Here is a 21,203-nt window from a genome sequence, read left to right as displayed (position 1 = left end):
TGGGTCTCTGCTTTCGAGTTTTGCTGCAGTCAACGTAGTTTCCCCGCAAAAGTCTTTTTTGTCGAGCAACGCGTCTATATGACACACAAACAAAACACTTTTCTACATAATTGGTTGATAAATAATGTTAACACAGTGAATAATCTACTAAATGCAAATGATACATTCTACTCAAATGAGGTGTTTATGAAAAAATATATTGATGCTTCACAATGAGAGTTTTACATGGTAGCATATATAATTACCTCCGCCAAATCTTTCTTTTATTTACATTTATTAATTTATCAATATAGAGATACAGTTGTACAAAGTCTGAAAATAGAGTATTGTATCAAAATTGTGCAATTTAAAAGTTACCCAGAAAAACAATCGGAAAGCGTAAACCTACACCAAGGCCTTTAAAACGTTCCTGGATCTAAACGGTGATCTGGATCGCCACCAAAAGCAAATCAGTTCTTCCTTTTCACGTTTCCAACAAGTCCTGAAAATTTCATGAAAATCCATCCTTAACTTTTTTAGTTATCTTGAACAGAAACAGACAAACAAATAAGGCCGGTAACAACATAACCTCCTAGGCAGAGGTATGTAGAAAAGTGTTTTGTTTGTGTGCTTTATATATATATATATATATATATATATATATATATATATATATATATATATATATATATATATATATATATATATATATATATATATATATATATATATATATAAAAGAGTTTTGTGGGGAAACTACGTCGCTGGTTCACTCTCCAGCGCTAAATGAGGCGTCTATGTATATATGTCTATGGTGGCGACGGGCGCCCCCTACAGGCACAATTTTGGCACTGCTCTTCAGTGTCAGTATAAGATACAGAGGTGCCCAAGCACCAAAAATATAAATAAATAAACAATTACCTACTCTGGATTATCCAATCTAATAAATTAGATTCCAAACGAAAAATTACTTTTGAGAGAAAATATAGTGAGAAACAATTATTTTGTAGAGATAGAAACAAATTAGGATCCAATTAAAAAATATATATATTTGAGAAAGCATACTTCTCCTGCTTCAAACAAAACTAATGTTTTCAATCAAAACTACTGTTTTCCTCAATCAAAACTAACGTTTGTAAATTAAAATTACAATTCTCTTTACAGTTAAAAACCTTTGGTTACAAGTTATAAAGTTTTGTTTGCAAATCAATCCTCTTTGCTTGCAAGTGCTAAAGGTTTTGTTGTGAATTTCACTGCATTTTGGCCTTCTGTGTTTCACCCATTTCTCTCTTGCTGTCCTGCTTGCAGGGAAGTTGATAGCCTGTTGCTCTTGAAATCTATCCCAAAAGTTATCAATTGCACTACATTTCGTTGGCCACAACCAAACATAAGTTTTTATTGAAGTTGGAGAAGTATGCTTTCTCAAATATATATATATATATATATATATATATATATATATATATATATATATATATATATATATATATATATATATATATATATATATATATATATATAAATTTATAAATATATAAATTTTTTTTTTTTTTTTTCTCTCAAAAATAATTTTTGGTTTCAAATCTAACTTATTTGATTGGATAATAAAGAAACTAATTTCTCTCCCACCCCTCCTGTCACTGAGGAGATTTATACCATGCTATTTCCACGTGACTTCTAAAGGGACATGTTTCTATATCTAGCAAAATGAAAACAAATAATGAGACGTCATGAGCAGGTTATTTAGAACAGCTGTGATTTACCATCAGAGTGCTTACCGGTGTGAAAGATTGTTTTTGTACTTACACACATTCTGCATTTTAGCCAAAATGTTCTTAATGCAGAGTTAATAAATGAGGCTTGTGGATTTACCTCCTTCATGTTTGTTTTTAAACCAGTAAATTATGCAAATACTTTCCCTATGAAACCTGAGCTGCTGGATCTAGATGAAAGTAAAATAAAATAAAAAACATGTTCTGTCCTGAAAGACAGGCTCCTGGAGGCGAGTGTTAGCTTGTCTCACCCCCTTCTGAACTACTTCAGAGCACATACCTCCTCGGAGCCTCTTGCAGGAGCCCGTCTCTGACACTCACAAACCGTGGACATGCTCGTCTTAAGGTTCATCCGTGATTTTGTGACCAGGTCTCTCTTCATCCTCATCTCCCTCGTCAGTGTATGGAGAGTGGTGTGGGTGACTGGAAACAAAAACTACTGGTTTCTAACCATCCTCTACCTGCCGCTGGTGATTGAGTTGATCCTTACCATCAGGAAAAGGAAGAAGGAAAATGAAGAAAGACGAAGAAATTATCGCAAATGGTATGGAGGTCCAGCAACTTGCGGCTCTATAACAGGTTGTGCAAAGAGAGATTTAAATCATCAGATTGTTGAAGATGTTTTCTTTCCCTCCAGGTTTTCTCCGGTAGTGTTTTTCTTCCTCGTCAGTATGATCCCATCTATCTGGATTTTAGTGATTCATGACATGCAACACGTGTCTTCAAACTCCAGGGTACCAATCTGTCATTTATCATTTATAGTTTCTTTTTCTGTTCAGTTCAAAGTGATGTTAAAATATATATTTAAAAAATGTCTCATATTAATCCCGTTGCGTCTTTCTAGTGTAATAAACTCGACTCGCCTGAAAGTATCAAGAGGCTTTTCCAAAAGCAGAACGACTCAAGCAGTTTCATGAAGAGTCTGGCGGTAGGTTCCAGTACATTTCATTAATTATGACTTTATCTGAAAGAAACGTCTTTATGAAGCAGGTAGACACGCCAGCTTGCTTTAAATAACTATTAAAATGAACAGAATCAGGTTTATATGATGTTATTTCTCAGTTTTCTGTGAAATAACTTTTTTTCCCCGACAGAATGAGTTTTAGTTTTCAGCTTCTTGAAAGGAGGCCTTTCAGCTTTTCTTTCCTCTTTTCTGTAATTCAGGTTTGTAGTATTTTCTTTTCCATGTCCTTACATGTTGAGACAGTGAGTCTGTGGTGTTTGGCGGAGTGAGTTCAACCTGGGAGAAGTCTGTGGCTTCTGTTGCGTTCATGGCGTGTTTTAATTAAACAGCCTGCCCTCAACAAAAACAACAAGACAAAATGTCTTTCAGAAACCTCACAGTTCTTCTCTGAGCTCCCAGGAAGAATATTTCTAATACTTTATTTTATTTTCATCAAACTTTTATATTTTCTCAGAAGTATATCAGCCTTCTCTTTAAACTGTCGCTGTGTGATGTTCAAACTGAAAAACCTGAAACTTGAGACAACATTAGTCGTAAAATAACTCATGATTCAACCTTCAGGAAAGAATTTCACATCAAAGTTGAAGATTATATGAAAAACTGAGCTCACATTCTTTTTGATAAAGTACTAGTTTGAGGAAACAGGTTTGTGGTTTACCTGCTGGGCGTTGCGGCCTGATGCGCCTCCACCGGTGCCTTCAGTCAAGCGTAATCCGAACGCCTCCTTCGGCCTCCTTCATCAGCTGAGGACCATCAGTCATGGATGTTTCGCTCCTTTAACCCCGGTACATCTCCTGGTGGCAGAGCGATGGCGGAGATCTCTCCCTGCCACCTCCTGCTGATGCCCGAGGTCAGGGGTGCCCAAAGTCGGTCCTAGAGGGCCGCTGTCCTGCAGGTTTTTGATGTATCCCTGCTCCAACGCGCCTGGCTTCCACTGACTGATGCAACAGCCAATACATTTCTGCACAATGGCTGATTAGTTTGAGTCAGGTGTGTTGGAACGGGGATACATGGAAAACCTGCAGGATGGTGGCCTTCGAGAACCGGAGCTGGACAGCCCTGCCCAAGGTGTTGGGCCCCCAGTCCCTGTACTTCCTCCATATCCCAGAAGCCACGCCTCTTCTGACAGATGTTTGATGGCTTCCTGACACCCTGCTCCTGTCCATCCTAGGATGATATGAACACAAATAATAATGATGTGTATTCTTGTTTTGGATAAATAAAATAACATGGTATTTTCTGTTTCCCACCGACCCTGAATGGGATTAAGAGGTTAGTTCCCGTCTTTTAAATAAGAGTCAAACCGTTTCGGTCCCGGTCCAGCGAGTCCAGCCGTGTTCTGCAGCCGGTCCCGTGAGACGATCTGAATGAAGGCAAACTTCCTGAACATGTCAAACCTGCAGCAAACATACCTGGAAGCAATCTTTCATGTCACTTACAAACAATGAAAAAAAATTTGTAAACCTTTGGTGGCATCGCTGATGGTCGCCATGGCGACAGGTCTGGATCATTGTATTGGTTGATACTTTGCACTAATTAGTTTCCACTCTTTAAATGTCATCTATAAACATGTAACTTTGACCCGGATGTGCCCCGTTTCCTGCACAGGCCCCCATGAAGACCATCTGTGCCAACGAGTGGATCCTGGCCTTACATCAGATCCTGCTGATCTTATTGATTTTGGGGAAATGGCTGCTGCCGGCTGATGAGGGGCTGAGCAGAGACCAGCTGTCTCAGTTACTGCTCACCTTCGTGGGGACCGCGGCTGACATCCTGGAGTTCACCTCTGAAACCATTTCTGACATCAAGTGAGAGAAGCAGAGAAGTAGAGATTGATAAAGACACTTATTATTTTCATAAATGCCTCATATTTTGTGTGTGTGTGTGTGTGTGTGTGTGTGTGTGTGTGTGTGTGTGTGTGCAGCAACAACAGTTCCACAATGGTCTACATTATTCTGGCTGTGTGGACTTGGAGCATGCTGCAGTTTCCTTTTCTGCACCGTTCAGGTACGACTCATGTATTAATCATTGACTTCTGGATGTTTACATAAATATTTCCAAAACCAATGTTTTATTCCCAGTAAAATATATATATAAAAAAAAAACAATTCAGGTGTTGAAACTGAGACATTTTGCCATTTCTTGAAAAGTATGAGCTGGAACAGGAGCAACAACAGGTGGAAAAGTAACTGGTGTGAATCTGGAACAACCAGAGGACCATTAGACAACTAATCAGCTTAACTGGCAACAGGTCATTCACATGTAAAAAGAGCATTTCAGAGGAGCAGTGTCTCTCAGATGCTTCACCAGTCTGAGACAAACAGTTTCAGAAAAAGGCTTTTAAGATCCCATCATCTACCGTGTATAATATAATCAGAAGGTTTAGAGAATCGGGAGGAATCTCTGTATGCTTGGATAAGGCTGGATGTTGAAGCCAGACATGAGTCTCTTCTGGAAGTCACTGCATAGACCCACATGTCTTCCAGAAATCCATCTGGGAACACAGTTCATCCTGAAATCCCCAAATGGAGGTTAGATGTGGGCAGCTTTCACATCTGCAAAGCTCCATCAATGCTGATGATGTTGATGATAGCAGATGCCCCCATCCAGACAACGTAGACCTTGCAGATTTCACCATGCTGAACCACATCCTGCATCATCACAGCAGCATGGTGGAACAGGAGAACTGGTCTGCTGCTGTCCACACCTTTCACCAGTACAAAACATCTGGAGCATCATGGAAGCTGCTGGAATCCTGCATCAGGACCAGAACGAGACGTTCCTCTCCTGAAACTCCAGCAGCTGCTCTCCTCACTTCCCACAGACAGATGTTAGAAGAAGAGGAGATGCTAACGATGCTAAATATCTTTTTACAGATGTGTTACTGCATCAGATTCACATGTTGGGACTAAAATAGGGACGTATGAAAGATTGCATTCTGTTTTTATTTCTGTTTTTATTTGAGGTTGCGGTAAATGATTAGGGTTTTTAATCTTACCGGACTTCTCAGAAAATGATGCATTTTTCCCCCAGAAAGCTGTTTTTCCTGCTTTTTTTTAATTAATAAAAATGTTTCTTTGTAAACTTAGTATCTTTGTGAAGTAAACTAAACAGACTGAAATGAGAAGATAAAACATTTTGTTTTGTATTTAAAATGAAAAACTTTTTTTCCAGTATTTTTTCTTCACTTTGAGTTGTGTCCTAAACCTGACTGTATCAGAAGGATTTACACATTCATGGTACAACAATTCACTCAATGCAGAAAAAGATGAAACCATCATGTCAAAGAAACGCCTCCTCAGTCTGGAAGCCCAGATGGAGTTTCGAAAAGAAAAGCAGTTTTAAGATTTGTGGAGGCTCCAGCTCTCTGGCAATTTGACAATTTGACTGAACAGAATATTTGAGCATGAGGAGTCTTGTCTAATTAAAGCCCCAAACACTGACGATCGGATTAAATATGTAGCTGCACATCATGCTCATGAAAACAACCTGCAACTATCTGGTAAATTAAATGTTAAACAAGGAGTTCCAATGAACTGGACTGTTTTCAGGTTCTAAACGGTGAAACAGTGATTTCTTCTGTTCTGACGGCCATAAAAGGTCCTGCAGAGGAAATATAAGTAAAGATCAGTTCAGTTCAACAAACCCGCTTTACCTTCATACCTGGGGGAGGAAAAAGTAGAAGTTATAACTAGGTCAAAGTATCTTTACTTTGCCTAAATACTACTCAAGTAAAAGTAAAAGTAGTCAACCAATCTAAAAATCTACTCAAGTAAACATAAGAAAGTACGACATTTAAAATTTACTTTGAGTAAAAGGTATTTACTATAGTTACTTTCAGTTATCTGATGTAAACAGAGGACGAATCATAAATCCAATCCAACACTGTTACATACATAAATACATAAATATACATACATACACACATACATACACACATACATACATACATATATACATACACACATACATACATACATATATATATGTATGTATGTATGTATATATATATATATATATATATATATATATATATATATATATATATATATACATATATATATATATGTATGTATGTATGTATGTATATATATATATATATATATATATATATATATATATATATATATATATATATATATATATATATATATATATATATATATATATATATATATATATATATATATATGTATTGATTGTTTTAGTGGTTGGTGTGAATGAGGAAGGAATAAATAATTGTTTAATGTAAATGGCTTCGGGCTCCATGAACTTCAGCCCAGCAGAGACATGCTGTTTGTGATGTGGGAAGAAAGGAGCTAACTGCACAACACAAAAGAAGTGTTTCCCTGCAGTGATGTAGGTTAGAAAGTTTGGCTGTTTTTAAAACAATCCCGACTTTTTACTACACAAACACTCCCAGCATTATCTTTGTGTAAAAGTGTACAGATGAACATTATAGACACAACAGCAGCAGAGGTCACGGGGAACTGCAGCCTTATCTGAAATATGGAGCATATAAGTGATTCATACATCACTGCATCACTTCTAACCGCTTATAAATGACTGTCAGTGTGAATTCAGTGTGTTTTTTATCTGAAAGTGGAACCATGATGGTAACAAGTGTAACCGAGGCTTTGACAATTATGTCACTTTTACACTTTTAAAAAAAAGATAAATAAACTTGTGTGGCCCTGTGATGGACTGGAGAGCTGTCCAGGGTGTACCTGCCTTTCGCCCAAAGACTGCTGGGATAGGCTCCAGCTCCCCCGTGACCCTGGTTTGGAAAATGAAAGAATGAATGAACTTTTTCTTTTCAGTTTTTGCTAAATAAAAAGAAAGTAGCTATCAGCATCCTGAATCCACAGCATGTCTTGAAAAAGCATCACCTGGCATGTTGGGAAGACACCTGAGTTTTTTAGAAGGAAATTTATTTAGGATTCAATGCTACAATCCTCACATCACATCATCTGAAGGAAAAGACTTCTCTCTGGTGACTTTACTGGTAGCTAAAAGCAGAAAAAGCTCAAATCTGGGTCTGAAGACCCAGTTTGGAGGGAAGCTGGAATAAACCAGACACTGATGGTACCTCATCGTTTACTCTGGTTTCCTATCAACACAGCTTTGCCTCGTTGAGTGTCGGAGAACTCCTGGTCTACACAGATGCATGGGGAGTCCTCCCAAAGGGAGCATGTTTAGGACTGTTCGTGGTTTTACAAACCTTAAAACCTCTCAGTATCTCTGGAAACTTTCCGTCTGCTCGACCTGACCTTCCGGAGACTGTCGAAGGTTTTTATGTTGATTTTGTGGAATACAAGAACATGATTGTCCCAGAACTCTGCAGAGATTCAGCTCTGCTGATCTGGACTCAGATCAGCCTACAGGCCACAGCAGAGATTCGCTGATGCCACAAGATCCAGCTGGATCTGAAGTCTTGATCCCATCAGGAGAATTTCAACTTCTTTTGAAGGAGCTGGATCAATCATCTTTGATTTTTTTTTTTGTATCTAACCTGCTTCATATCTTCATTTCAACTGTGTTTTTATGTTGTATTGTTATAACTGTATGCTCTAAAAATTGATTATTTCTGTCTAAATATTTCCTGTAAAAGTTAAAAAAAAAGAAAAAAGGTGAAAGAGTGATCAGAAGTCAGGTAGTAGATGAAAATAATCCAGTTTTTCCTGCATCTCCACAGCGTTGGAAAAGTCCTCAGAGGACGAGCTCGAATCTGCCTCGTCTCAGCCGTTGTACCTCCAGGCTGATTTCTGGAGCATCATGGAGGCTTTGCTCATTCAGGATGGACCTTTCTTGATTGTCCGCCTCGTCGTCATGATCCACTTCAGAATTGTGCACCAGATGCTGATCTTCTTTGCCATTAAGAATTTCCTGGTTGTTGCTTTAAACATCTTCAGACTGGTGGTCCTCGGCCATGCCGCCTCCAGCTCAGGCTTGTAATCCACTCGTACATGTGCTGTCATTTCTCTTTGTTGGTGATGGTTCTGTTTGCTAACCTCAGCCACTTAATCCAGGAGCCTAATCCTTAACCTCCTTAACACATTTATCACTGTAGAAATTCCATTTATATTAAACTACAAAGTTTTCCAGCATTAGATAAACATTATGGATTACATATTCATTAATCATAAAACCCCAAATGCAAAAAAGATGGGACACTGTGTCCTGAGAGAAATCAGAGGGGGGTCCTAGCTTTTTTTTTTTTTTTTTTTTTTTTTTTTTTGCCCATATGAAAAACAGCCATCCGGGAATTGATCTTAAAAAACACAACATGTCAGATGTTGAAACATTTCACCATTTCATAGACAATATTTGCTAAATACTGATGGCAGCAACACATCTGCAAACAGGGCTGTGTTTACCAAAGTGCAGCATCACCTCTTCTTTTAGTGACTGTCTGGAAATGTCTAGAAAGTCAGGAGACGACCATCAATAGCATTTTATTTCTAAAGCACTTCACAAACAAAACAGCGGACCAAAGTGCTGAATAACTAAGAATAAAACAGTACAAATAAAAAAGATTAAAGAACAAAAATCATTTAAAGATTGTTACCATTAGAACCATAAGAATTGTAAAATTAAATGTACATCCAAAGGATGAAACATTTAGAGACAGAAGCCGACTCACACTTGACTGAAAGCCAAGGAATAAAAGTTGGTTTTTAAAAGAGCTTTAAAAGCAAGAAGAGAAGGAAGTTGCTTCACCAGAAGCTCATTCCGTATGGAGCGACAACTGGAAAGGCTCCGTCTGGATTTATAACACGTCTTTAAGAGAGTTAAAAGCATGAGAGGACGTGACCGCGAAGAGACGTAAAGACAAATCAAAGAGTCTTAAAACAGATTGAAAAATGAACAGGAAGCCGGTGAAGGGAGGCAAAACCAGAGGAATATGCTCTTCTTTACTGGTACCAGTCTAAAATCGTGCAGCAGCGTTTTGTGTAGACACGAGACGGAAGGCTAATTCTGATAAAAAACAGAAGGCGTGAGGCAATAAAAGCATGTATCACTATCTGTAGGTGACTTCTAGGCAGGAGAGGCTTGATTTTTTAACACCGACTCAAATGGAAGAAGGGCAGAACTACAGCGTTGATCAGTGAGTCAAGTTACAGATGGGATTCCATTTTCACGCCTACAGTTTTAATGCTGGATTTATTCCGCAATGCTTAGAGGAAAAGTAAAAGGAAAGGATGCAGGTGGAGCCTCTGGATTTAAAAAGCATGACCTCTGTCGTTTTAATAGACTTGAAATAGTCAATTTCAAGAAATAGACTTGACAGTCATCAGCGTATAAGTGAAACGGCATCCCATGTGTTCTAGAAACAGCTCAGAGTGGCAGCAAATGTAGAGAGAACATGACAGGACCCAGAATGGAGCCCTGAGGCACCCCCCCAGAGGAGGGCAGCAGAGGTAAAATCATCCATCGTGTCTCAGGAACTCCTGTCAGAGAGGAAGGACCGGATCTGAACTGCTGTAGCGCTGAGGCAGGTGAACTGCTGACAGATACGGGTGTCAGAATTGGGTATAAAATGAGCATCCATTACCGATTCAGTCTGCAGAAAGATGGATCACAGTGCTAAACTGTAACAATCCTTTTTAAAAGAAATTCTCAGCTAAAATAACACGAGCAAGAGCAAAAGAGTGCGAAAAAACAAGAAAGTGGTCAGATGTTTTTGTGAAAAACTGATGTTGACTTAGAAGAACTCAACCAGGTTCTCAGAAAAAGGAGGAAATCTGGTGCCTGGTATTATTTTTCCATTTTTGGTTATTCCAAAAGAATAACAGTGTCTATGCATAGATGGTGTGTGTGTGTCTGACTGGCCGGCCTGCAGTCCAGGTTGGTCCTCTAATTTAAATATATAGAGCACCATGCAGAGGAGAATCACACCACGAAGGATGACTGAGGGGCCGAAATCCTTGGATTCAACTAGAACAGACACAGATTCCTCTGAAATACTGCCTTGGTTACTGTCCTCAGTTCCCAAACTATTATATATGTATACAATATTATAATATGTTTGTATTATAATATGTTGTCCTTAAGAGGAAGATTGATGTTTTAAAGTGAACAAATTATGTGTTGCTGTTGCAAGATTTATCTGGTCAATAACGATACAAAATCCCTTTTCAGACTTCACAAATTCCATTGAATCAGTCAATAATCGAGGCGATGTGCTGGTTTTTATTAGCTGGGCATTTATTTTTATCCATTAAATGGCTTTTATTAACTCAGTTGTCCTCATTTGGACCATTGTGGGCTTGTTTTAACTGGAACATGCTGATTTTGTCTTTGAAATGATTTCACATGACTTTGCTGCAAATGGTTGCCGTACAAATAAAGGTGAACGTTTGCTGAACTTAAACTCAGCTAAGTCAAAGTGATTTGGTTCATCGCTTGTGTTGGCGCGGAGAGGAAGTTTCAAAACGTCTAAATAAAAAAATAAAACTACTCTTCTACACAGCTCTCAATGTTTAAAGGTACATACAAAAAAGTTGCAGCTATATTTATACATGCATATTTTATCATATACATTTGGAAATGCACACTCTGGTTCACAAATATAATTTTTAGGTACACTTGGCTGAAAGTAAATACACCTGGTTAACTGATGAACCTGTCAATCAGTCATAAACTTGGTTGACAGATTAATCAACCAATGGTGACATTCGTTGACCTGCGAGTCTTAAAATCCATCAGATTTCTCTCACAAATGCAGAGATGTTCACAAATGAGAAGCAGGTTGTAAATGCACGTTCAGCAATTTGTATTATCTGTGAAAATGAATTACAAGTTTACCTCAAACTTATATTTGTGAAACAGAAAGTATCCATTTCTGAGTATTGAGACTGATCTGGCCTCATACACAGAGTAAGGGGAGTGTGGTCGGTAATATGATTTGATCATTGTACTCTAAATGTAAGAGTTCCTTTCGGGTCTTTATTGCCAAGGTAAGAATATCCAACTTTTTCTTTTTATTTCTTTATTTACAAAAAGTTACACAGAAAAAAAATGCTCAGAAGAACTGCTTCCAAACCTGGACGTTACAGACGATGTTTAGGTACCACAGGATTTATGAAAGAGACATGTCTAACGAAAAAATAGAGAACATTTTTACACATCAACCTTCGGGTTCATATATTTATTCATGACAAATAACAATGCTTCTGTGTACTTGAGACTTGTCAGATTTAAGATGTTCTGCACAGTTTTCATTCATACCTTCCTTAATACATGACCCCACCATATAAGTGGATCAGTTTATACAACACTATACGTGCAGTTTGCTTTGTGGGGACCTTTTATTGTACGGTAGGATGGACATTTATAAATATAATCATTTACAAGGGTCAGGTGATTTAAGTCCTTCTAATACAACAGCACAGTGGCGGTGCTTAGCAACCTTACTTCACCGTTACATCTCAATGTTACTAAAGCTGCAGAATAATGGCATCAAATGCACACAACAGGAATACCAGCTGACAGTTGGCACCACGATACACACTGTAAATACTCTAAATGCAATTTACAAAACTCATATGGGTTGACGAGTGCCTCTGTCCCAGTCAGTGTCTGTGCACTGACCACATAGTAGCTACTTTAGTTGAATGTGCTTACAGGAAGTAAGGTGTTGTTGTTCGGGGTGGGATGACTCTTTCAGAGTCAGGCACTGCTCTGAAGAGCTTTGGCTCTCTTGTGCTAGCGTCTTTGAAGACCATGATGGATGCGATGTTGCCGCAGCGGTAGCAGTAGTTGGGAGCCGACCACACCGTTACCAGTTTCTCGTCGAACATGAACTTGTAGCCTTCGTGGACGAGCTGATGAGCCCTGCAGATCAGCTTCAGGTTGTTGATGTGGACAAACTGTGGAGGATAAAGACACAGAATTTTTCAAGTCTCTTTAATTCAGTCTGACACAGCTTAAACTGCAGCAGTACATCCATCCATCCATTCACTCACTCATCTGTCTGTCCATCCATCCACTGGTCTGTCTGTCCATCCATCCATCCACTGGTCTGTCTGTCCGTCCATCCATCCACTCGTCTGTCTGTCCATCCATCCATCCAACCATCCATCCACTCGTCTGTCTGTCCATCCATCCATCCACTGGTCTGTCTGTCCATCCATCCACTGGTCTGTCTGTCCGTCCATCCATCCACTCGTCTGTCTGTCCATCCATCCATCCAACCATCCATCCACTCGTCTGTCTGTCCATCCATCCATCCACTGGTCTGTCTGTCCGTCCATCCATCCACTCGTCTGTCTGTCCATCCATCCATCCAACCATCCATCCACTCGTCTGTCTGTCCATCCATCCATCCATCCACTCGTCTGTCTGTCCATCCATCCATCCATCCATCTATCCATTTTCACATCCATTAATTTATTCATCCATCCATCCACTAGTCTGTCTGTCCATCCATTCATCCATCCATCCACCCATCCATCCAGCTATCCACTCATTATCTATCCAGGAAAATAATCTCAATCGTTCGTGCTGAAAAAAAAATGTTTGTTTAGTTTTTTATTTACTCTCCATCATTTTCTCAGATGTTTCAGTGTTTCTCAGTTCCGGCCCTCAGGCCTCAGGCCTTGCATGTTTTAGACATGACCCTGCTCCAAAAAGCCTGAGTCAGATTATTGAACCTCTTCATCAAGTTCTTTGCAGCCTGTTAACAAGCCCTTTATTTCATTCAGGCGTGTTAAGGTAGGGTTGCCTATAAAACAGGCAGGGCAAGGGGGGGGCTGAGGACCGGAACTGAGAAACACTACCCAAAGACGAGCTTCAACATCTTAAAAAGATGAGATGAAGACAAGGCAGGCTACCGGTTTAAATTAAACACCAAGTGTTGGCTAAACTCAGCCATGAAGTTGAAGTTGCATCTTCACTCCTCATTTTCCATAAATAACTGAAAAGCTGAAATAAAAAAAAAAATAAAAAAACATGAGGACAGAAAACAGTCCAACTACTGCAGTGAATGAAGACAGTTTCACTGAGTGGAGATGCTCTAAACAGTCTCAAAATTCAGATCTCAGATAAAATGTTGACGTTGACAAAACCCACATAGAGTGTTGGATCCATTTTAAGCCAAATTACGACTCAGAAGCTACCTCTCAGCTTGTTCAGCAGTGGACATGAACTTTTCAGCATGATGCGTTTGCATGTTCACCTCCTCAGAAAGTTAAAAAAAAACAGGATTCCTGTCTGATTTCCAGGAGGTTGAAGCCACATATTGACCAATATGGGTTCTCTACTCATCGGCACGCATGCAGTCGTGTGTGTGTGTAAGGCTTAAACTCAGTTGTGTGCAGTACAGATGTCATAAAGAAATGAGATGAGATGCTGCAGTGGAAATAAGATGAAAGACATTAAACTCTTTAGTTTTCACAACAAGAAAACTATAAACCTGAACTTTAGTGTTTTGGTGACAGATTTGGTAAGTGAGCCCCCTCATATCCAAACTACAAGCTCAAACTCTTGACGAGTTTTGTTTTGTTCAAGCAGAATCTCACTATTTCCAGATTAGACAGATTAGAGTGTAGATTAGATTAGAGTGTAAAGGAAGAGACATTATCTCTGGCTGTGTGATCACAGCACCCTGTTTTAATAAAACATTTTCTGCAGCCTCTCCTGATGGGGTGATACCAGCACCTACTTTTTCTTCACGTTAAAGGAGTAAAACATTAATAAAAACTTGAGTCTTTCCATTCAGATGAAGCCAACATAGATATGCTTAGTGTAAGTACATAAATGAGAAGGAAGTAATTTTATTAACTGCCTGTAATCCTGGCAGCATACCTCATTTGTGACCTTTGCACCAAAAAGCCAGCCAGCTCCTCTGGGACTGATGGCCCAAGTGTCCACGTCCTCAGGGTCCGACCACACCAGGTCACAAAAAGCTCCTTTGTGAGGGATCTCCTGGTTCCGCTCAATGGTTCGAATTTGGTCAAGGGTCTTTATGTCTGGAGAGAGGCCACCGTGGACGCACAGGATCTGCTCGTCCATCAGCTGATACAAAACAACATGAACATTTGAGCTGCAGGGACATCAGACTTCTTTCACTACATGATTATTTCTAACAAATATCAACAAAGTAAAACGTTTATGCAGGAGTTCTTTGATTTGTGGATCCATCTGTTCTGTTGATGTGCTAACTAGCGTGTGATCCAGTGGATTTTAGGAAGAGCAGGTTTTCTTTTAAGTTATTATGGATTGATAAGTAACCATAATAAACAAGAGGCCTTTAAAACTATTTAACTATGTCGTTCAGAAGAACGAGAAAGACATTTAAGAGATATGCACATGGATATCTGAACTCCAGTGAGACATCAATGCACCATTACATCCTCCCACTGGGAAAAGTGAAGCTAAAATATCTCAGACACTATTTTCCCATCTTGCCCAGGTGAGATTGTTTGTATGCACTTTATAATGCAAACACAACATATTCCCTCAGCTTGCTCTGAAATGTTGCATTTATTTCTGATGTGTTACCTACAGGTAAATTCAGGGTAAGTTCTATTAAAAAGCTGTGAGAACTGACAGGACAGATGTGGAGCTCTACCACTGCTTTGTTGAGAAGTAACTCAGTGTTTGCACAACTCAAACAAAAGGCTAACTAAAGATGCTAAATTCTCTGCAGCTTTCACTCTTAATCAGATTCTGTATAATCATAGTTTTACTGCCTGAAATAGATTCCCTATCTGCACAAGTCCACATAAAGTTCTGCTTTGTTGCGTGGTAGTTCGAAAGGATCCAGCCTTATTAATAAAACATCATGAAATCTCACCAAAAATAACAAGACATGCTTCCATTTCAATGCATCAGTAGTTATTTATCAGGATACACCATTTTAAATAAAAACATATCATTTACTTACCGCTGCAACTGTTAACATGTCAAACACTTTGGTGCAATAGCGCCAGGCGTTCGCATTGCCATACTTGGTCTGACACTCATCTGTAAGATAAATAAAAATTAATAAGATGAGGATTTCTGAAGTTGCAAATCGTCATGTTAACAGACCAAACCTCACCATAAAAACCGTAAACTTGGGTGATCTGCCGGCTCTCATGGTTTCCACGTAGGAGAGTGATGCGGTCAGGCCATTTGGCTTTCAGGACCAGCAGATAAGTGAAAGTCTCCAGGCTGTAATATCCTCGGTCTACAAAGTCACCCTGCAGACAGCAGAGGCCTGTTCAAGATGATGTGCCACAATACGACACTGGAAAGTCAAGTCAAACTGACAGAAAAAACAAACCATAAAGATGTAATTTGTGTCGGGGACCTGGCCGCCAGTTCGGAAGAGTTCACACAGATCATAGAACTGTGACAAAACACATCACAATTCAGTCTGGAAAATATATTTAATTTACACAATACAGTAAACAACACAGAAGCAGGTAAAATACTGTACAATGTAAAACCCATCCTATTAAAAGAGGACATTTAAGACATTTTACCTGTCCATGAATGTCTCCACACACCGTTACAGGAGTAGAAACAGGCTGAACGTTGGATTCCTCCAGCAGAAGATCGCATACGTAGTCACACAACCTCTGTATAGCAAACAAGTGTCAATAAGACGTAAACAGGAAGGGTTCAGGACAGATTTCTGAAAGAAATGAACTTTTAAATAATAATAACATGAATTTATTTTTATTTCAGAATAAAAGGGAAAAAAAATCAATTTAGCTTGTTTTGGGACAATACTCAGTCAAGTAGTGTTTTGGATGAATAAACTAAAAATATTCCATTTTAACAGTAGAAGACACTTTTCTACAGAATTAAATATATCATACACATCCTAATGTGTATATTCACTATATAACCCTATATCTAATGTCAAGGGTGGAGCACATCTGACCAGTGTACAGGAATGCCTCTAATGAAAAGTTTAAGATCAAGGCTATAAAAAGCTGTAAAATCTCTAAAATGGAGAACAGCAAAGCTTTAACATTCACAGATTCTACACTTTGCTAACCTTTTCATATGACAAATACAGAGATACTAGAGAAGGACAGCACCAGAGCCACAGTGATCTGCACTTTGATTAGTAACAAAGTAACAGTAACAGTGACTACATCACTGTCTAAATGATTCCCTCTGTTTACAATTTTGCCAGCATTTATCTGTCTATTAGCAACTTAATGCAAAAACTACTGGGAAGAAGTTTACATGTTTCTTCTTAGAATGGGTCTTGGTCTAACTTAGATTGCTTTAAATTATAGAAGTCATTAGGATCCCCATCTGGATCCAGGAATTTTTTTAAAAGATACTTTATTGTTTCAAGATAGGGCCATTTTCTGTATATATGCGTAAATCCACAATAACTGGTGAGGGTGCTTGGCCAAAAAATGCAGAAGTTCCCAACAGATTCTACAATATATCAAAGATAAATCTTGATCCCAGCTAAATTGTGAATACTATGATCCAAAACAGGGGGGGAAAAATAGGCAATCTTTGGCATTTTGATCACTGCAGGAGAACAAATGACAATTTAAACAAGCAACAAACACCACAAAATAGCCAAGACACTGTTGATTCATTTGCAATGTATGTAGGCATCTAGATTCATAAAATAAAAGTAGGAATATAACTTGAGAGGTCTTTACTAGTTTACAAAGTTTCTTGTGAGGAAAAAAAAACACACACACCCTAATGTGCAGAAAGCCTCACAATTGTTAACTTTCCTGCAGATTCAGGCCTTCTGTCTTGTAGTTTTATTAAATGTCCATAAACTCAGCTGTTTAAAGCTTAAGATAAAGTTGTAGCATTACAAGTTATGAAACTATAAGCAACTGCTGGGTGTGCTCCTCGTGAGCTTCAGGTTTCATAGCTTATTAATAAACACATGAAACCAAAACAGTTAGCATCTTTAACTTACTATTAACGCTACCTGCAAGTTTTCTTATGACTATTAAGATTATCATTGAACAATAACACAGCCAAACAGATCAGTCTTATTCTTGCGTTCACAGATCTTTGCGTATATCATGTTAGGACTGTTTTTATGGAAACTAAAATAAACTATTTGCTTGATTATTTTGACTTCCGATCTGAAGCAAGTTAGCATCATTAGCTAGCAGAAGCTAATGTTTCGCTGCTACAACACAAACCAGCACAGAGACAGTCTTGCCATTATAACCTAATAATGCCTCCAGAGCTAAAATGTGTGTCAAATGTCACGTTTACCTTGAGGTCATTTTCTGGCAGATATTTACACTGTTTAGCAATCTCCGCATATTTATCCAAATCTAGAGGCGCCATTGTACTGGGGATAGCTGTTGCGCCACTTCCGGTAACAACCGGCTTTTATTTTATTATTAAATTTATTTTATTTTATTATGAATACATTTTATTTTATTATGAAATATATTTTATTTTAAAGTGAAGTAAAGTGTAATTTATTCTGAAAGGGTCGTCAGGATCAAAGCAAGAAGCTAGAATCTGACGTCATCATCAAAGAGTCGTTTGGCTGTCTTTGTGACGTAAATCAAAGGTAAACTCATTTCAGACTCACATATCTCTGCATACACCTTCTGTTACCAGGAGAGTTTTGAAAAAGGCACACGTTTAGCATACAGCAAGAGGATTTTTTTTTTTTTTGGGAAGATGTCAACAGAAAGCGAATTAACTAAAGATGTTCCTTTCGGGATACAAGAAAATGATGTTTTGCGAAGCAAGAAAAAAGCATACCTCGTTAAAGAGTTTATTGGAGAAGGATGTTTTGGGAAAGTGGCCAAATGCATCGACATGGACAAACAAACGGAAGTCGCAATCAAATTTTTGAAAAGTGATTATTACAAACTAGGCAATAAAGAAGTTAGGATCTTAAACAAACTCCAAATATTGGATCCTGAGCAAAACAATTTAATGAAGTTCTATGAGAGCTTCAACTACAACGGCCATAAATGCCTGGTTTTTGAGATGCTGGACATTAGTTTATTTGACTTGATGATAGAAAGGAACTGGATGCCGCTGTATGTTTCTGAAATCAGAACAATTGCAAAGCAGTTACTGGAGGCTTTGAATGCAATCAATAGCATCGGTTTGACACATGCGGATATCAAGGCAGACAATATATTGCTGGTAAACCAACAGTCACAACCTTTTAAAGTGAAGCTAGCTGATTTTGGACTAACCACTAAATCAAGTCATTTGCGCTGTTATGGTACCTTTCAAAACCCCAGTTACAGGGCCCCTGAGATTTTTTTGGGCCTTAAAGTCAATGAAGCAGTTGACATGTGGTCTTTGGGATGCACACTGGCATTTTTGTATCTTGGTAACAGCCTGTTTCCAGAAGATACTAACTATCAGGTCATGAGAGCCATTTTAAAGATTATAGGTATTCCTAATTACATACTGGATAAAGGATTCAAAACAGGAACCTATTTTAACCATGTGAAGACGGACGACGGTTTAGAATGGAAATGGAAAAAAAATAGTGAATATAAAGGAAATACAGGAGGATCCTGTCATTTTTCGCATATTTACCAGCATATCTTGACACTGGAAGATCTGCCAAAACTGCATAAAGTGCCTAAAAAGCCCACAGAACCTGAAGACACAGATGGATTTATCAGTTTTCTCAAAGAGATGTTGCAAGTGGATCCAGACAAACGGATCACCCCTGCTGAAGCACTCAAGCACCCTTTCATACTTCAAACTCCCTCATCTGAGGAAAATAATCAGCCTTCTGCATCTCAAACTCAGAAAGACATGTCAGAGACTCAAGGTAAAGATGAGCATGTTGACTCAGACAAATTCAATAGTATTGTAAACTTTCTTCATGAGGATCTAAAAGAACAGATCAAGCAGAAGCAAAACATCAATAAAACTTTCGAAGTTCAGAAACCACATGCTGGAGCAAATAACGGGCCTTCTGCGACCTTAACTCAGAAAAATACAACCATAATACAACACAGCAAGAAACAAACTGAGAAAGTTGTTGCACCTGGAGCTGACGAAACAACTGAATCAGTCAACAATTTAACCAGCTTCACAGGCAAGGTGAACAATACTAGCAGAGTTACGGCTGTAACTTCTGCAGAAGCCTCTTCCAGCAACATACAAGTTAAAGGTGAACATGACAGCCTTGTAAACTATCTTATCGAGCAGCTTAGTGTTATTAAACAAGGACAGGTCGAATTGATTGAAGAAATGAATCACCTGAAAAATAAGGAACACTTTTCTGGTACCAGTAATCAGCCTTCTAAGACCTTAAGACAGATAAATTTAGCAGACACTCAGCACAGTGAGATAGGAAAAGATATGATTTTTACATCCAGAGCTGACAAAACAACTAAATCAGTCAACAATTTAACTAGGTTCACAGACGATGTGACCAGAGCTAGCAGAGTTACTGCTGGAACTTCTGCAGAAGTCTCTCCCAGCAACAAACAAGTTAAAGATGAATTTGACAACAACTTAGGGAACTATCTTATAGAGCAGATGCAGGTTCTTAATCAAGGACAGGTCGAGTTGATGGAAGCATTTAATCATCTGAAAAATCAGCAAAACTTCTCTGTGGCCTGTAAGAAGGCTTCTGAGACCTTAAGCCAGAAAAATATGACAGACAATCAACCCAGTAAGATAGAAGAAACCATTGTTACATCCTGTGCTGACAAAAGACCAGCACCAGTCAGCGCTACTAGAGTTCCTTTTATAACTTATGCTAAAGCCACTGTTGGAAACAAGCAAGTGAAAGATAGAAAGTCCTCTGAACATATGTCAGGACCCACTCCTGCTGACAATGCAAACAAACCAGCAGCACCCATCCAAAACACCACAAACAGGGGATCCTCGAAAAGGTTCAACACAGCTGCAGCCAGTAAACGTAAAAAAGAGCAACAATGTTTTGTTGAGGTGAAAACCCGCAAGACGTTATTAAAAAGGATTGGTAAATTCTTTTCCAGGTTATTCATGTGCTGCATCGGAAAAAATTAAATAGAGCCACAAAACGTTTCAAACAACTCAACATGTCCTGAACCCACAACTTAACCCCCTTATGGGGCAAGTGACAATTTTTGATCACTTCGGTTTTTTTTCATGTTAAGCATGAAACTATTTTCTGTTGTTAATTTAACAACAGAATGGAGGTCTGGGTGCATACCAGAAGGACAATTTTAGTTTAAAATTTCTAATTTCAAGATATTTCATTGAGTGCCCTGTAGCGGGTTAATACACATTACAGTAATAACTACAAGCACAGACTACCAAACTCACCTGAGAAGAACCCCAAAAGGCCCACCTGGCCAAACAGGCCAAACCTACATGACCCTGCAAGAAAAAGGTCATGCAACAGGAAGACAACCTTAAACAAACCAGCAAGTCCACCTGAATGGCTTAAAAAAACAACAAAAAAAAAGATTTTGGAGCGGTCGAGTCGAAGTCCAGACATGAATCCAGTTGACATTGTGAAGAAAAACCACCCTCCAATGAGGCTGAGGTAAAAAATAGTCTCATGAAGATGAGTC

The 21,203-nt window shown here is 38.6% G+C and overlaps 2 protein-coding genes across 2 annotated transcripts; one reads left to right on the top strand and one right to left on the bottom strand.

Moving 5' to 3' along the window:
• Positions 1–2,083: 2,083 nt before the first annotated feature.
• Positions 2,084–8,670, top strand: LOC306764559 (transmembrane protein 26-like; the record flags this gene model as incomplete). The annotated part of the gene is made up of 5 exons (XM_079251733.1): positions 2,084–2,330; positions 3,459–3,565; positions 4,324–4,523; positions 4,640–4,722; positions 8,411–8,670. 5 exons carry the CDS (start codon positions 2,084–2,086, stop codon positions 8,668–8,670), a joined length of 897 nt encoding a protein of 298 aa, XP_079107859.1.
• A 3,026-nt stretch (positions 8,671–11,696) lies between these two features.
• On the bottom strand, positions 11,697–17,998 carry LOC306764290 (serine/threonine-protein phosphatase 6 catalytic subunit). Its single transcript, XM_079251389.1, has 7 exons — positions 17,920–17,998; positions 16,188–16,283; positions 15,986–16,051; positions 15,761–15,902; positions 15,605–15,684; positions 14,524–14,733; positions 11,697–12,587 (listed from the first exon to the last, which is right to left on the bottom strand). The coding sequence occupies exons 1-7, from the start codon at positions 17,992–17,994 to the stop codon at positions 12,339–12,341; spliced, it is 918 nt and encodes a 305-aa protein (XP_079107515.1). The 5' UTR covers positions 17,995–17,998; the 3' UTR covers positions 11,697–12,338.
• Positions 17,999–21,203: the final 3,205 nt, after the last annotated feature.

This window comes from Telmatherina bonti, assembly GCF_933228915.1.
Source record: "Telmatherina bonti genome assembly, chromosome: 13".
In the NCBI taxonomy this organism is placed as follows: Eukaryota; Metazoa; Chordata; class Actinopteri; order Atheriniformes; family Telmatherinidae; genus Telmatherina; species Telmatherina bonti.
The sequence above is the reverse complement of the archived record's forward strand: the minus strand, read 5'-3'. Positions and strand labels throughout refer to the sequence as shown.

Excerpts from the sequence above, each read along its gene's own strand:
- LOC306764290 (XM_079251389.1), bottom strand. The coding sequence starts at position 17,994 with ATGGCGCCTCTAGATTTGGATAAATATGCGGAGATTGCTAAACAGTGT. Across the intron at positions 16,052-16,187 it reads GTGGAGACATTCATGGACAG|TTCTATGATCTGTGTGAACT; the intron begins GTAAAATGTCTT and ends GTTTTGTCACAG. Across the intron at positions 15,903-15,985 it reads ACACAAATTACATCTTTATG|GGTGACTTTGTAGACCGAGG; the intron begins GTTTGTTTTTTC and ends TGCTGTCTGCAG.